We start from the raw sequence: 18188 nt of genomic DNA, 5'->3' as shown, positions 1-18188 counted from the left end.
CGACGTGACTGACACTTCGCTGTGCAACAGTCTTCAGTACCTCACACGTGAATTCACACCTCAGCAGTTCAGTACGTGGCGAAACATGGTATCCTTTCACGTAATCATAACGACGCAGACACTACCACTGCTGCTCCACGTCAAAGAGGAAAGACACGCCTAAACACGTGTCACACTAACGTGCCAGGAACAGCATCCCTAAAAAGATCTACATTTTTATACCTAATTCGTAAAAAAAAAAAAAAGTCGGAGACATCGATCGTAAAGTGAAAAATATTTTCAAGAAAGACAAAAATTAATCAGTGCAATCAAGTTGTTCTCAAAATACACGATCATTTTGTCTCGTCCCTGTCGAAAAATCCTCCCTCACTGCAGAGTTGTTTCATCAAAATATTGTGATAAAGCCGCTGCAGCTGAGGTAAAGATTTAGGCTATCGCGACGACCAGCGCGCCTCGCTGCCATGGACAATAAAGGAACATATGCAATAATTCGCTAATACAGGCTCTGTTATCTTGACCACTAATAATAGTAGGCTACAAATAGTAACACTAGTAGTACTAGCAGAAGCAGTAGTAGTAGTAGTAGTTGTAACTGTTGTTACTCTTGTTGTTCTTGTTGTTGTTATTGCTGTTGTTGTTGGTCTTTCTTGTTGTTGTTGTTGTTGTTGTTGTTGTTGTTGTTGTTGTTGTTGTTGTTGTTGTTGTTGTTGTTGTTGTTGTTGTTGTTGTTGTTGTTGTTGTTGTTGTTGGTGTTGTTGTTGTTGTTGTTGTTGTTGTTGTTGTTGTTGTTGTTGTTGTTGTTGTTGTTGTTGTTGTTGTTGTTGTTGTTGTTGTTGGTCTTTGTTGTTGTTGTTGTTGTTGTTGTTGTTGTTGTTGTTGTTGTTGCTGTTGTTGTTACTTCTGCTACTGCTCCATCTGTTGTTATAGATATTGTTGCTGCTACCGTTGTTGTTAACGTAGCAATAGTAGCAGCAGCAGTAGTATTAATGTTAACTCCTATCATTAATACTACTACTACTATTACTACTACTATGCTATCACTAATATCAATAGTAATAATAATAATAATAATAATAATAATAATAATAATAATAATAATAATAATAATAATAATAATAATAATAATAATAATAATAATAATAATAATAATATTAACAATAATAATAATAATAATAATAATAATAATTATTATTATTATTATTATTATTATTATTATTATTATTATTATTATTATTATTATTATCATTAGAATAATAATAATAATAATAATAATAATAATAATAATAATAATAATAATAATAATTAAAAATAATAATAACAATAATAATTGTAGTAAAATGATAATAATAGTAATAACAATAATAGTAATAAATGATGATAACAACAACAACGACAACAACAACAACACTTATGTTACGTGTTTCATAATACTGCAAATAAGTTATAACGAAAAACTAGCAACATTTACGTCCCATGTACGCTTTTAATCGCCAGCGTATTTTCAGGAGTGGAAATTCAAACACTGGAAAAAGAGAGGAGGGGGACGAAATAAACGTGAAGTGACAGGCGAGCATTCATTTGTTTCCGTGAAGGCGATCTGTAGCACAGCGTTACCACGGCGGCCCGCCACACAGCCTGGGAGGATGAAGCGTGCCGATGCTCCGTCTTACCCGAGAGGCTTTGCTAAGAACTGGAAGCTAAGACTGAAGCATCCGTGAAACTTGCCCACCCCATGTCAAACAATCAAAAAACACGACTAAAAGAAAAATGAGAACCATCACTTTCACCGGAGACTGAAAACAAACGCGGTAAGAAAAGAGAAAAGAAGGAAATAAAATCAGCCTTGGTGTGGAAGACCATACGCGAACCGAGATTGAAAGAAACGAAAGAGTGACGCGCTTCAAGATGACTTCGGCAACGCGTCAAGCGAGTGTGCGGCGGGTTTCGAGTCTCACCTTGATGGAGACTCAGCTGCTGGAGTTTTTGTCGAGGATGAGGAGCAGGCAGCGGGGCAGCATGGACAGCACGGCGTCCTCCATGCAGCGCCCCAGCCTCGACGGTATACCGGGAGTGTCTCTGAACGGCAGATATATCAGCTACGGGTGAGTACTTCAAGAGAGAGGGGGCAAGTTTGCTACACACTTATCCCATTCCTTCGTTAACTCTCTGGGCCGTGCTTGAAGACTGGCATCTAAGTGGGTCTTTTTCTGTATTATCGTTTTTGTTGCCCTTGGCCAGTTTTCCCGGCTTACATAAAAAAATAACGAATGCTCTCTCTCTCTCTCTCTCTCTCTCTCTCTCTCTCTCTCTCTCTCTCTCTCTCTCTGATAAGTAAGGAGAATTTTCATATCGTGCTATTGAAGAGCCCGTCGGTCTCCGCGATAATAATTTTTCCTGGTTAATAACAAGTTCTATCTACAATAACCTCTGTCTCCAGTCTTTATTTCTATTCCCTTTACTTATCTCTCTCTCTCTCTCTCTCTCTCTCTCTCTCTCTCTCTCTCTCTCTAATCTAGACTTATTGGAATGGTATAGTTTCTTAACGGATATTTCATTACCGGCTCACTCATTGGCACAAACATTCAGTCATCTCCCAAAAGCTACACGTGCAAAGCTCCATTTCGACTAAATAGTCATTTCAGATATTTACGGACACCTCGGCCACATACGTCGATCACTTCATTCCTGGACTCTGTAAGGCTTCCCGGAATGTATGAAGATGATAACGTGACACAAGAAGAGATCTGTGTTGTCACAAGGTCTGCACTCAGGCCTTGGGTATTGCCTCGCCACTACTCTTACGCAGTATATACTATTAACTCATTCTATACTGGATCACATACTGTTAACCCCTTTAATACTGGATCACATACTATTAACCCCTTCAATACTGGATCACATACTATTAATCACTTCAATACTGGATCACATACTGTTAACCCCTTTAATACTGGATCACATACTATTAATCTCTTCAATACTGGATCACATACTATTAACCCCTTCAATACTGGATCACATACTATTAACCCCTTCAATACTGGATCACATACTATTAATCACTTCAATACTGGATCACATACTATCAATCACTTCAATACTGGATTACATACTATTAATTCCTTTAATACTGGATCACAAACTATCAACCTTTTCAATACTGGGTAACATACTATTAATCCCTTTAATACTAGATCACATACTATGAACCATTTAATACCGGATCACATACTATTAACCTCTTCAATACTGGATCACATGCTATTAATCCCTTCAATACTGGATCACATGCTATTAATCCCTTCAATACTGGATCACATGCTATTAATCCCTTCAATACTGGATCACATACTATTAACCCCTTCAATACTGGATCACATACTGTTAACCCCTTTAATATTGGATCTCATACTATTAATTCCCTTAATACTGGATCACATACTATTAATTCCTTCAATACTGGATCACCTACTATTAATCCCTTTAATACTAGATCACATACTATGAACCCTTTTAATACCGGATCACATACTATTAACCTCTTCAATACTGGATCACATGCTATTAAACCCTTCAATACTGGATCACATACTATTAACTCCTTCAATACTGGATCACATAATATTAATCCCTTCAATAATGGATCACATACTATGAACCCTTTTAATACCGGATCATATACTATTAACCTCTTCAATACTGGATCACATGCTATTAATCCCTTCAATACTGGATCACATACTATTAACTTCTGCAATACTGGATCACATACTATTAACTCCTTCAATATTGGATCACATACTATTAACTTCTGCAATACTGGATAACATACTATTAACTTCTTCAATACTGGATCACATACTATTAATCCCTTCAATAATGGATCACATACTATGAACCCTTTTAATACTGGATCACATACTATTAATCCCTTCAATAATGGATCACATACTATGAACCCTTTTAATACTGGATCACATACTATTAACCTCTTCAATACTGGATCACATTTTTACCTTGATTGATTACCTTGTATGATAAGACCATTTTTATTGACATTAGGAAGGGTCTATGAAGGTCAGAAGATTAATAGCCACAGTCTTCACTATTTTAATCCCACACGTGAGTTTCTGAAGCTGTATAAAATCACCAAATACTAAGCAGGATGAATATGGAAACGTGTCATGGTACTGAAAGGGTTAAAAGGTATCTAAAGTCTACATCTTTCCATCCTACATTATAAAAAAAAAAAGAATAATGCTTATAAAATCAAAGTCTGCAACCGCAAACCTGCCAAGATCAGCTGTTACTTAAACTGATCTTTGCCCAAACTTAACAGAAACCGAAAGAGGTATCTATGAAATGTCTACCTAACAAACAAATGGAATGACAGACAAGTAGACGAACAAAACGAAAAAGATCACTATAAATAAAAGTTGGTAAGTACATATAGTTAGTAAAGGGGGAAAATAGCGGTTATTATTACCTGCTAACTACCACAACATTAGTATACCGTACCAGTACACTGTGTGCCGCCTCGCCATGCGGGGTGAAGGTACCCCAATCTGCCACACCTTGTTTTGAAGGCCTTCTGCTCAAACTAATCACGCTTCTATCATAAAGTTACCACCGTTCCCTGATACCACACGCTCACTGGGCGATGACAGAAGTTTGTTTTTAACGCTTATACTTAAGACTGATGGATGAAAATAGTTTGTATGGACGGACTAATTGAGAAAAAAATGGTTGATTTTGTATTTTATAGACTAAAGAACTGTTTAACCAAAGTCTTTTAAGTATTTACGTACATAATTACGCAAGGAATTATGAGAGAAACATTTTCTCCCCGCCTTAGAGAGCCAGCAATGTAGCAAGACATACAGGAGTTATTATTTGCTGAAAAAGGCGTCACGCGCTGCCCCTCCACCAGGAAGAGATTGACTGTCCTTAACAACTTATTATAAAACATTACATCTCTGAGGTGAAATTTTCTTGCATGCGAGAGTAGGCCAAGATTACAGAAAAGACAAACCCGTTGCCGTCAGTCTAGAAGAGTTGAAGTTGAGTGATAAGTTAAAACAATATAATGATAACATTCAGAGCACATGTTGAATTTTAACAACTATCCATAAATATTTCATTAATGACATATTTTCACCGAGTCATCTTAAGCTTGCAGAGCGAAGGCAAAGAAAATGAGAGGGACATGGAAAGGTGCAGAGGAAGGCAAGAGGAGGCGTCAGAGGAATCCGCTTTTCACAGAGACCTCGGATGTTGTCCTGAGAACACACAGACCAATGCTATTCACGGACAGACCAGATAAAGTCACTATATCTATTTATGTTAATCTTCAAGGAATCGTTTGACCTTTTCCAGATAGCACAACATGAAAAATACTGCATCATCCACTTGTCCTATATTCAGCGGCGTCCTCACCCCGCAACCATGAAAGGCGGCGGTGGCGGCGGTGGCGGTGGTGCTATCGCTGCAGCATCCGCGACACGTGTGCGAAATACTCATGTGTTTCCACGAAGGTTTTTGCGACCTCAGGTGTCTGTAGTGGTAACAAGGACACGTCCATGCTCCCGCCAATACCACCAACTGTGTGTGTGTGTGTGTGTGTGTGTGTGTGTGTGTGTGTGTGTGTGTGTGTGTCCTCTATCACACCATAAAGACTGACAAACACACACCGAACTACATCACAATAACCGGTGATTCTAACAAGAGTAAATCAATCCCATTTGTTTGAAAGCCCACAAACATGTGTCACACCTCACAAATACACACATGGGGCGTACCGAGGAAGCGAACGAACACACACACACACACACACACACACACACACACACCACACACATGTAGTGAACCACACTACTACTGCTACTACTACTACTGCTACTACTACTACTACTACTACTACTACTACTACTACTACTACTACTACTACTACTACTACTACTACTACCACTACTACTTCCACCACGCTAATCCGGCCCAGGTGTGGAACTACCTGAGAACAGCTGGGCTAGGTGCGGCACGGCCCAGGGATTCCACGCACTACGCCGATCCCCTTCTAAGCCGGGCCAGGTGCAGTGACCTGACCCCAGCTGGATGGTGTGAGGTCACGGGCCGGATGTTCAGCCCAGGACTCGCCAGTCAGCACCGAAACTCCGGGACATACGCACCGCTCGACTCATCTCCCGCTCGCTTGTGTATACAATAATAAACAGCAGTAATGAACATCTCTGGTTTACCTCTCTGTTTCTATCACAGGCGTTTCGGGGAGGAGGCACGCAGCTGCCGACCGCCATGTGCTTGGCCCCGCCAGGGAGACGTGGCGGGCGGGGCCCGCTAACACCATTACCCGCCCCCGCCTCTTTTCCTCGTCTTTGCCCCGACCCGTTGCCCCGCCGTCCTATCTCCGCCAGCTGTACAGCCTGCCCCGGGCCCCATGGAACCTGCACCGCCTCCGCCGCTGGCTCCGCAGTGTTCCATGAGCGGTCATGACGCGCCCGCGTCCCCTGGACGGCCTACTATCGCCCACACGTCGTCCCCGCCGGCGAAGCAGCGGTCCCGGGATGGCCGGGCCCCGTCTCCTCCACCATTACGTCTGCAGCCTACTGGTGGCCGGGCTTCCGCGCCGCCCACCCATCTGTGCATCTCAGCTGGGCGCGCCCCTTCGCAGCCTTCGGTCGGCGCCAGGCACCCCTACTGGCAGCACGCTCCTCTGCAGCCCGCGGAGGGCTTTGCCTCGGTCCCGCCGCCGAGGCCCCGTCAGCCCACTCCCAGCTCTTCTGACTCCCCTGCGCCGTCACCTCCGCCGCAGCACCCAGAGTGGTTTCCCGCCAGCCAGCGCCCGCTTCTCTGGGTGAGAGACATTTGCTCCGGGGCCCTCGCCTCGGGTCCAACACGGGGTACAGCATTCCATCGTGACAACTGGTCCTCCGTGCTTCGTTCGGCCCCGGCGGCTGCCCCCGGAACGTCTTCACGCTGCGCGCAAGGAGTTTGACCTCATGCTGGAGGAAGGCATTGTGCGCCCGTCTGACAGCAACTGGGCGTCGCCACTTCACATGGTGCCCAAGGCCCAGAATGGAGAATGGCGGGCTTGCGGGGATTACAGGGCCCTTAACGCCATGACCCGCCTCGATAGGTACCCTATCCCCCACGTGCTGGACTTCAACACCAAGCTCCATGGCAAGTTTGTCTTCTCGAAGATCGACCTCCTGCGGGCGTTCCACCAGATTCCTGTGGCAGAGGACGACGTTCCGAAGACCGCGGTGATTACGCCCTTCAGATTGTTCGAATACCCCTTTATGAAATTCGGTCTTCGAAACGCCGCCCAGACCTTCCAGCGGTTCATGGACAGGGTCCTGAGAGGGTTGGACTTCGTCGTCGTTTACATCGATGACATTCTCATCGCGTCCTCCTCGCCTCAGCAACATGCAGTCCACCTGCGGCAGGTGCTTAGTCACCTTCAGGACCATGGCCTCAAACTCCACCCTCAGAAGTGGACTTTCTGGGCCACAAGGTGAGTGCGGAGGGTTTGGAGCCCCTCCCCCAGAAGGTGACAGCCATTGAGGATTTCCCGCGCCCCACGACCGTCAGGAGACTCAGGGAATTCCTGGGGATGATTATCTACTACCACCGGTTCATTCCCCAGGCCGCCGCTCCTCTGGCTCCCCTCAACGACCTCCTGAAGGGCGTTAAGAACTCACCTAAGCACATTCGGGGAGGAAAACACAGTGGCTGATGCTCTCTCCCGTGGCGACGCTCCCTCCCGCACGGTCGCCGCCCTGTCTCGTCCTCCACCTTTGGACTACGAACCGGTGGCGGCAGCACAAGAGGACGACCCGGAGCTACAGTCACTGCTTGAGGGGCCCACATCACTGCAGCTCGTTCAGCAACAGCTCCCCGACTCTCCACGGCAACTCTGGTGCGATGTGTCGTGCGGGCAGGTACGCCCATATGTGCCACGGCCGTTCCACCAGCAGATCTTCCGCCACTACCACTCTCTCTCAACCATCCTGGCATCTTGGGGACGCACCGCATCATCAGCAGGCGGGCGGTCTGGCCAGGAATGAGGAAGGAAGTTATAGAGTGGTTCCGTACCTGCCTTCCTTGCCAGGCCGCCAAGACTCACCGCCACACCCGCACGCCACTGCAGACCATCCCCACACCCACGGAACGCTTCCACACAGTCCACATAGATCTGGTTGGCCGCGGCCACCGGTACCTCCTCACCTGTGTAGACCGGACCACACGCTGGGGTACCGCGATTCCGATGCCTGACAGCACGGCGGAGTGTACGGCCGCCCACTTCCTCTCGGGGTGGGTGTCAAACTTCAGGGCGCCGGTCACTATCATCACCGACCAGGGGGTGCAGTTTGAGTCTCACGCCTGGGGTGAGCTCATGGCCTTCCTCGGCACGTCGCGCCAACGCACCACAGCCTATCATCCACAGGCCAACGGGATGGTGGAGCGCTTTCACCGGCGTCTCAAGGAAGCGATTCGCTCCCTCCCCCATCCTGGTGGCTGGGTTGACGCCCTCGCGATCATCCTGCTGACCTGGAGGGCCACGGAGAAGGAAGACTTGCATCACACGCCGACGGAGCTGGTCTACGGGGAGGACTTGAGACTTCCTGGCCAATTCGCGGCACCTGGGTCGCCCGGGGGACACGCTCTGGCCTTTCTTCCGGTGTTGCGGCAGGCTATGGCGAACCTCCGTGACGCGGCAGCTGTCTTCCTGAGGACTGGTTCTACCACAGGATCTTTCCAGCCGCCGTATGGGGGCCCATATCGTGTGCTGCACAGGGGCGAGAAATACGTCACCCTCGAGATTAAGGGCCGTCCGTACGTCGTTTCGTGGGACCGGGTGAAGTCGGCTCACCTGTCTCCTGCTCCGCCCACGGCGCCGCCTCTGCTCCCACAGTAGCACCTTCCTCCCGTGGCGGAGCCCTTGCGCCTTCCTCACCCCAGGGAGGTGGCACCGTGCTGCCTGCCGCCGCGGGGCGCCACCGCGGGATCCCTCCTCGTCGGGACTGGCGTCCTCACCTCGCCCTCTGGCAGACCAGGAGCCGCCGGCAAGCCCCCAACCACCACCACCCACCCCGCCTGTCTCCCAGCCCCCATCTCCTCCTCCTGTCACTTCTCCCGGCGTCATCGTCCGCTTTGGCGGTTAAGCCAACCCCCTATTTTTTTCCAGGCCTCTTAGAGGTTCCTTGCTACTCCCCTTATGCCTCGTTTTTTTTTTTTCCTTCTTTGGGGAGGGGGTACTGTAGTGAACCACACTACTACTGCTACTACTACTACTATTACTACTACTACTACCACTACTACTTCCACCACGCTAATCCAGCCCAGGTGTGGAACTACCTGAGAACAGCTGGGCTAGGTGCGGCACGGCTCGCGGATTCCACGCATTACGCCGATCCCCTTCTAAGCCGGGCCAGGTGCAGTGACCTGACCCCAGCTGGATGGTGTGAAGTCACGGGCCGGATGTTCAGCCCGAGGACTCGCCAGTCAGCACCGGAACTCTGGGACATACGCACCGCTCGACTCATCTCCGCTCGTTAGTGTATACAATAATAAACAGTAGTAATGAACATCTCTGGTTTACCTCTTCATCCGTGTCTTGGCTAGTCAGAGAATACTGCACACACACGTAGTGTAGTGGTTAGTACGCTCGACTCACAATCGAGAGAGCCGGGTTCGAGTCCCGTAAAGCGGCGAGGCAAATGAGCAAGCCTCTTAATGTGTGGCCCCTGTTCACCTAACAGTAAATAGGTACGGGATATAAATCGAGGGGTTGTAACCTCGCTTTCCCGGTGTGTTGTGTGTTGATGTGGTCTCAGTCCTACCCAAAGATCGGTCTATGAGCTCTGAGCTCGCTTCGTAATGGGGAAGACTGGCTGGGTGACCAGCAGACGACCGAGGTGAAATACAAACACACACACACACACGCTCACTCCTCCCTCACCCTACGGAAAAATATATTAGAGAAAACAATTACGTAATTTTTCCTTTCATCCGAGAGAAAGAGAGAGAGAGAGAGAAAATGACAGACAAACATACAGTACGTTACAAAAAGAGACATTATTTACCTTCCTGTCTCCTACCACCTCACTGCCACGCCTTCACCTGAGGAAACAAGAAATTAAAGGTCCACTTCAAAACTTATTCCATTGCGCCTAATGAGTGTCTTCAAGTGTTTGTTTACCTGTCTTTAGTGTTCCTCATTACATAGCTATTTGCGGGCATCGGTATTTGAGAGATGAGGCTTTGAAGGGTTGGAAGGTTGGGTGAAACGGAAGAAGGTTTGGCGTAGGAGTTCAGTCTTAATTGCTACCTGAGTCCCTCTGACGTAATATGACACGCAGCTGCAGCGGTGCTGAAGTCAGCTGTCCGTCTCATACATTGCCCCTTCGCTCTGCCGGAAGTTCCCACAATTCATAACTTCATGACAAGAAAAAGGAGTATTGAAAACAAAATAGTGAGATTTCATGTGATATTTTCGCTCCACAAAGGAAAGGCAAAAATAAACGCAAAGTGCTTAATGGACGTCCATTAGTTGTTTCTCACACGAGAATACTTAGTCTACATCACTTTGCTGTGCTATTTTCGTACGAAACACTCACCAGAGTGAAAATACACGCAAATACTATACCGTCAAGGGATACTAGAAACTGATATTCCTTTGTGACGGAGCAGACTGGTGGGACTGACCTGCCAGAGTGCTCGCCACCAGACGCCTGCTCTTCTTTCTCTGTATTAAGTCATCTAACCAAGTTACTAAGCCGTGGCTCACACCGAGTTGCTGAAGAGAGCTCCGCTGCGCAGAAGAGGTCAGGGCCTTTAAAGTCCACTTTTCTCACCGGAATGTTCAAACCCTGTAGGAAACACTACAACGAGACACTCAGAAGTGGAAGCGGCAGCAACATTGTCCCCGAAGAAAAAGAGCGGCCAAGGCAAAGGCAGGTGTTCAACAGAACAGTGTTATCAATCGGTATGCACGTCCACTATAGCGTGGGAACCATAGCTGCTCCTCGCACCACACAGCCACGCCACCCACCACCGCCGCCACCTCAACTACCTGCTGGTATCACCTCACGACCCATCTGTGTCAAGGACAAGGTGATGTCGCAACCCACGAACACCCACACTTACCAACGTGATCCTGATATTTTCCAACATGACGCCTTCTAGACTATTTGTTGGAGGAGGTTCCTCTCAAGGCTTGTGAATGTACTCTATATATATATATATATATATATATATATATATATATATATATATATATATATATATATATATATATATATATATATATATATATATAGATAGATAGATAGATAGATAGATAGATAGATATCCTACACGTTTCACTTTTTCGTACTAAACTTATGAAGCAAACACACGCACACACATACACACACACACACACACACACACACACACACACACACACACACACACACACACACACACGAGCCACAGCGAATTTCATAGTCTAAGTTCTCTCTGTATTTTTTGGTTGCGTATTGTTGTGATGGGCGGGGCGGGGCAGGACATGGCGGGACAGAGTAAGCAGAAGAGAGTGGGTACATAGATAGGACAGAAAAGAAGAAAGAGGCAGTAAAAACGAGGAGACACAAAGGGAGAAAGCTGAAAATTAAGAAAGAGCTGAAAATAAAAAATAAAATAAAAAAAGGAAGGAATAATGAAAAGAGGTGGCGAGGGACAGGGACGTGAAGCGAATGAGCGGCAGTGTAATGTGTTGTGTGTAGGTACTGAGAGGAGGGAGCGAAGGTAAGACAGGTGAGGACAACAAGGCAGGAGGGGAGACGAGAGGACAGATTTATATCAATGATTAGAACATATACGGCTTAAAATATGTTCTTCCTCTTCTTCCTCCTTCTCCTCCTCCTCCTCCTCCTCCTCTTCCTCCTCCTTCCCATGGCCGCCACTACCGACCCACAGTAAGAGCGGTGAGATTGGGAACACCATTCGAAAACGTTTCAGCTCCTTTTTTCCACCACTTCTAAAAGGCTCGCAAAGAATTTCCTATGATTTTAAAGAATGGTTTCATGATTGTAGTGAGAGTTTGACCAGATTTTTACACCATCATAAAAAAAAAAAAAAGGTAATTGTAAGACCGAGATTAAATTAGCTATGATGTTTGAAATCGATCTAGAGTTAAAACACTAATAGGAAAATATGAATTAACCCCTTCAGTACCATGAAGGGATTTCAAACTCATTCTTCTTACTATTTGATGATTTTATATAGCTTCAGAAACTTATTTGGGGATTAGAATAGTTAAGATTCTGGCCATTAATCTTCTGAAATCCATAAACCCTTCCTAATTCAAATAAAATCATCTGATCATACCCCAAAATCATAGTAAAAATGCGTCCTTGTATTGAGGAGATTAATAAATAAAAGCTTTCTACTTCTAATTTCAACTCGTTAATACGTTCCGGTGACTACCAACTCTAAAATTCACATCATGTTATGTTCGTTGCCTGCTGTAATGAGCGCCTAGTCCCATTTCTCTTCGCAACCTCAAAGATGCATTGTACATTGCATGCACAGTCTCTACCAAACACTGCCCCTGGGTTTGGTTTGTGTGAATGGATAAAAGAAAAGTTTGCCTACCTCCTGCTGCTCCTCGTCACCTTTGATCAGATGACATGAGTTGCTTGTTTCTGTAATATTTTCCCATAACCAAGCAAGGTACACCAACACAATGGTACAATAGAATATGTGTGTACTAAAATTCACACGTGCATCTATCAGAGTGCCATCGTACTACAAGATGGCGTCTGTATTAAGGAAACTGTGCAAACTATTCCCCAAGTGATGGGTGCGTCACTCACCAAGATTATAAATTCTTCCTGGTCCTTGTGAGCGGCGTCTGGACTCACAGGCACATACCCTCCACCAGAACACAGAAACACCCCTGGCCCGAGTCACCCAAAATCTAGGTTAAATGATGCAGCAGGGCACGTGCACACTCCAATCACTGTCTCTCCTTGGCTATGCGTATACATACACACATGTGCCGCAGCGCGCAGCCACGCAATACATACACGCACACACCGATCCACAAATAGTCTTCTGCTTCCAGTAATGTGTACCAACTAGTCTCATATTATACTTTAGTAAAATTAGTAATATCATATAAAGCTTAATTTCAAGCCATTATAATTGTAATTGACAATATTGCCACATAACACCAATTAAAGCGCCAATTTTAAAATGTTCCAGAGGGTAATAACAATTATTGCATTTGTATTTGAAGTAATTGTAGTAGTAGTAGAAGTGGGAGTAGTGGTAGTACTGGTGGTAACAGTAGTAGTAGTAGTAGTAGTAGTAGTAGTAGTAGTAGTAGTAGTAATAGTAAAAGTAATAAAAGTAGGAGTAGGAGCAGGAGTAGTGATAGCAGCGCAGCAGTAGTAGCAGTAGCAGTAGTAGTAGCAATAGTAGTAGTGGTAGAAGTAGTAGTAGTAGTAGTAGTAGTAGTAGTAGTAGTAGTAGTAGTAGAAGGAATAGTAGAAGGGCGAGTGAATGGATGGCAGAGTGGTTGGGGGAGTGGAAGGTGTGGGTGTGGAAGGTGCGGTGTGGTTTGGTGTTGATGAGTGGTTGGGCGTAAGGAATGAAAGGAGTGAGAAACGGTGGTCTTAACAATGGGATTCTAATCACAGAAGAAGGATTTCCATATCATTCAAGTCTTGTCTGGGGTGAGTCAGTGCGTTGTATTTATGACGTCAAACCTTGGAAAGAAATTGCCCATTCAACCAGCTTGGCCGTGGGAGGGAATGGCAAGGGACGACAGCGGGCGACAAGGGATTGAGGGAGGCGGCGAGGCAGCGGGTGCCTTTGTGGCCGTGTTTGGAGACGGATTATTGGTTGCCGCAGAGCAGATCCCACAATGCCTCTTGGGGAAAGACTTTGTCAGCCCAGCTCTCCACATTATATCTCGTCGTCTGAAGGAGTGTGTGTGTGTGTGTGTGTGTGTGTGTGTGTGTGTGTGTGTGTGTGTGTGCTGCCATAGTCTTACTACCATAGTGTTGTAGACGGCTTCGTCTATAACTTCTTTCCTCGGAGTTCACTACCATGATGAGATGTGCCAGCTGACTGATGGAAGAGAGTGCCAGCTGACTGAAGGAAGAGAGTGTGCCAGCTGACTGATGGAAGAGAGTGCCAGCTGACTGATGGAAGAGAGTGCCAACTGACTGATGGAAGAGAGTGCCAGCTGACTGATGGAAGAGAGTGCCAGCTAACTGATGGAAGAGAGTGCCAGCTGACTGATGGAAGAGAGTGCCAGCTGACTGAAGGAAGAGAGTGCCAGCTGACTGATGGAAGAGAGTGCCAGCTTACTGATAGAAGAGAGTGCCAGCTGACTGATGGAAGAGACTGCCAGCTGACTGACGGAAGAGACTGCCAGCTGACTGACGGAAGAGAGTGCCAGGTGACTGACGGAAGAGAGTGCCAGCTGACTGACGGAAGAGAATGCCAGCTGACTGGTGGAAGAGACTGCCTCCGTGGTGTAGCGAGAAGCGCGCCATGTGTTGGATCAGGGCTGGAACAGTTAGTATTCAACAGTTACTCATCCACCTGTTCATCCTTCCCTGGTGTTGGTTGATAAGTGTGTGCCTGGGGAAGCCTGAGTACGGGGAAAGCTACATGTGGCAGTGGCCTGTGGCCTGTGGTGAGGGAAGTCATGCAATGCAGCCTCCAGGGCCAATGAGTGCTGAGGCCACGCGCAGCAATACAGCGTATCGAGTGTGTCAGTAATTTGACCTTTATCCTTGACTGAGAAAAAGAGAAATAGAAGGAAGTCCCTAAAGTACATATCAATAATTCAGCCACAGTTTCCCGGAGGTCCTTAGTAGTGTGGCGGGAATTATTGATAAAGATGGACGGCGGTTTCTGTCTTCCAATTTCCGAAGAATAATATTTTTCCTTCTTGTACCAGTAAGGAAAATGTTCTTTAATAAAAGCAATACCAAAATCTTAAGGTTTCTTGTGATGAAAGAATATTTACCAAGGCTTATTTTTTTTTTATTTCTTTAATGTATTTATTTCTGTACTGACTGATGTGTGTGTGTGTGTGTGTGTGTGTGTGTGTGTGTGTGTGTGTGTGTGTGTGTGTGTGTGTGTGTGTGTGTGTTTCACTGTTTGATCTGCTGCAGTCTCTGACGAGACAGCCAGACGTTACCCTACGGAACGAGCTCAGAGCTCATTATTTCCGATCTTCGGATAGGCCTGAGACCAGGCACACACCACACACCGGGACAACAAGGTCACAACTCTTCGATTTACATCCCGTACCTACTCACTGCTAGGTGAACAGGGGCTACACGTGAAAGGAGACACACCCAAATATCTCCACCCGGCCGGGGAATCGAACCCCGGTCCTCTGGCTTGTGAAGCCAGAGGACCGAGAGTGTGTGTGTGTGTGTGTGTGTGTGTGTGTGTGTGTGTTTATATATATATATATATATATATATATATATATATATATATATATATATATATATATATATATATATATATATATATATATATATATATATATATATATATATATATATATATATATATATATATATATATATATATATATATATATATATATATATATATATATATATATATATATATATATATATATATATATATATATATATATATATATATATATATATATATATATATATATATATATATATATATATATATATATATATATATATATATATATATATATATATATATATATATATATATATATATATATATACACACATTATCAGGATACTAACTTATGACTTGGTGTGTTTAGTTAATTGTTTTTATGTTATCCTTCTTTCAGTTTCCTAAGGTTATTTCCCTCCGTTGTATTTCGTTTGCTGACCAAGCAGCGTGTTGTTTCATGTAGCTGTATTTGTTGCACGTCTGTGACACGGTGGTTGTCTGTGGTGCAGGGAGTGCGAGGGGCCGGACGTGGAGGTGAAGGCTGAGGAGCAGGGCGTGCACTCCAATGGTCGCAGCAGTATTGGTTCTATGAGCTTTGACGCTTCGCCACGAAACTCAGACGACTCACAGGATCGCCGTTTTGAAGCCATGGCGCGCAACTCGCTCTCTTCCCTCCAGCAGCGTCGCCAATCCACCGCCTCTGCCTTCATCAGAGAAGCTCTCGAAGCCAGCACCGACGACCGGAACTGGTCGTGGAGCTACCTGAGGGTTAGTAACAGAGCACGTCACAATCAACGGTATACTAGTGTATCTCAATTTTGACACTGTTCTTCTCCTCCTCCTTTGTCTCCTATTCTTCTTCCTCATCCTCATCCTTCTCCTCTACTTTCTCTTACAACAACAACAGCAAGAACAATACCAACAACAACAACAACAACAACTACTACTACTACTACTACTACCGTCTATTTGTTTATCCATTTCTCTCTATCTATCTATTTATCTATCTATTCACCTATTATCTATATATTTTTTGTATATTTATTGCTACTTTGTAAGTTTTCTCCATTTTGCTCACATTTCATTGATATATTTCACTTTCATCTACGTATGTTAGCATTGCACACTCACGTCTACAGGAGAGGTTCCGTGTAAAGGATTTGGAGGATCTTTTCGACCAGTACCAGTTACGGATCCACCACGCCATGCTCATCAACTACCTCCTGATCCAGCTTTGTGTCTCCATCACTTTCATCATCACTCTTTTCGCCGGCAAGGTTAGTCTGAAGTCCTTCCAACTAGTCTTTGTTACACTGCGGAGTTGAAACCTGAATACCTAGTCTGATGGATTGACTGAAAAAAAAAATACATGAAAAGTAAAAAGAAAATAGAAAAATAGTGGATAATTTGATAAATATGTAGTAGATAGACATGGCATTGAAACATCCCGCCTCTGGTCATTTCACATCATCCACTCAAGCCTGAATCCTTGCTTAACTCCTTCAGTAGTGGGACGCATCTTTATACCTTAAGTTTTGGACATGATTAGATCTTATTCACATTGGGAAGGGTCTATGTTGGTCAGAAGATTAATAGCCAGAGTCTTCACTGTTCTAATCCCAACACAAGTTTCTAAAGGTGTATAAAATCACCAAATAGTAAGCAGAATGAATATGAAAGCGCGTCATGGTACTGGAGGGGTTAATATATCAATTTCACAATGTTTTATACACCTTTGGTTACGCAACATCCTTCCATCTTCAGAATGATTGCCATTCAATGTTGTTTGGCTGAACTGATTCAAACGGACTACTTAACCCTTGCAATACTGGGACATATTTTTACCTTGATATTTGAGTACGATTTATTGACATTAGGAAGGGTCTATGTAGATCAGAAGATTAATAGCTAGAGTCTTCACTATTCTAATCTCAACACAAGTTTCTGAAGCTGTATAAAATCACCAAAATAGCAAACAGATTAAATAAGAAAACACGTCCTGGTACTAAGAAGGATTAAATCATTAGTAGAATCATGAAAACACCCTTAAAAACCGTCAATCACTTCCTCTGGAGCCTGTTACCATGGACGAAACTTCAAGGCTTAAAAGGTATCAGAATGTATGGCTTTGTGCTGTGTCTCTATCTCAATCCCTGGAACCTTACATTATTGCAGAGAATGGAGAAGCTGGTGCCCGAACTAACTGCTCACGTGGCCGGGCTGGTGGTGTGTGTCTCGCTGCTCGTCTACGTGTATAACGAGCACACCTTTCGTCAGTACCCTCGCCTCCATATCATCATGTCAGGCCTCGTTATCATCACACTCTTCGCCACAGACGTCGCCATTACTCTCTTCTTCAAGAACAACCGTTTCCCCGACAGCGAACACTATAACATTAAAGTGAGAACAATGAATGGGGACTCTTCCTCCTCCTCCTCCTCCTCCTCCTCCTCCTCCTCCTCTTCCTCCTCCTCCTCTTTCTCTTCCTCCTCCTCCTCTTTTTCTTTTTCTTCTTCTTCTCCTCCTCCTCCTCCTCCTCCTCCTCCTCCTCCTTCTCCTCCTCCTCCTCCTTCTTTTTTTCTTTTCTTCTTTTTCTCATTATTTTCTATTTTCTTTTCTTCGTCTTCTTTTCTTACTAAAATTGACTTCGAAGGACATTACTGTGGCTTTTGGGGGCATTTTGCAATTTTTTTTTTTTTTTTTTTTTC

At 44.9% G+C, this 18188-nt stretch overlaps 1 protein-coding gene across 3 annotated transcripts in view; it reads left to right on the top strand.

Annotated features, from left to right (window-relative positions):
• The window catches only part of LOC123519945 (adenylate cyclase type 2-like), a 60229-nt gene that overhangs the window by 26233 nt on the left and 15808 nt on the right, over window positions 1-18188 (top strand). Inside the window, exons 2-5 of one of the 3 annotated variants that reach the window (XM_045281671.1) lie at window positions 1506-2102; window positions 15990-16248; window positions 16620-16757; window positions 17656-17880. In XM_045281671.1, the coding sequence (XP_045137606.1) occupies window positions 1906-2102; window positions 15990-16248; window positions 16620-16757; window positions 17656-17880 (819 nt within the window). In that variant the 5' untranslated portion in view covers window positions 1506-1905. Of the gene's footprint in view, window positions 1-1494; window positions 2103-15989; window positions 16249-16619; window positions 16758-17655; window positions 17881-18188 lie in introns of all 3 variants that reach the window. The other 2 variants (XM_045281672.1, XM_045281673.1) reach the window with 2 other exon arrangements.

The sequence above is a fragment of the Portunus trituberculatus genome, chromosome 46 (assembly GCF_017591435.1).
Source record: "Portunus trituberculatus isolate SZX2019 chromosome 46, ASM1759143v1, whole genome shotgun sequence".
NCBI classification, from domain to species: Eukaryota; Metazoa; Arthropoda; class Malacostraca; order Decapoda; family Portunidae; genus Portunus; species Portunus trituberculatus.
Note: the sequence above shows the minus strand (reverse complement) of the source record. Positions and strands in the feature narration are given on the sequence as shown.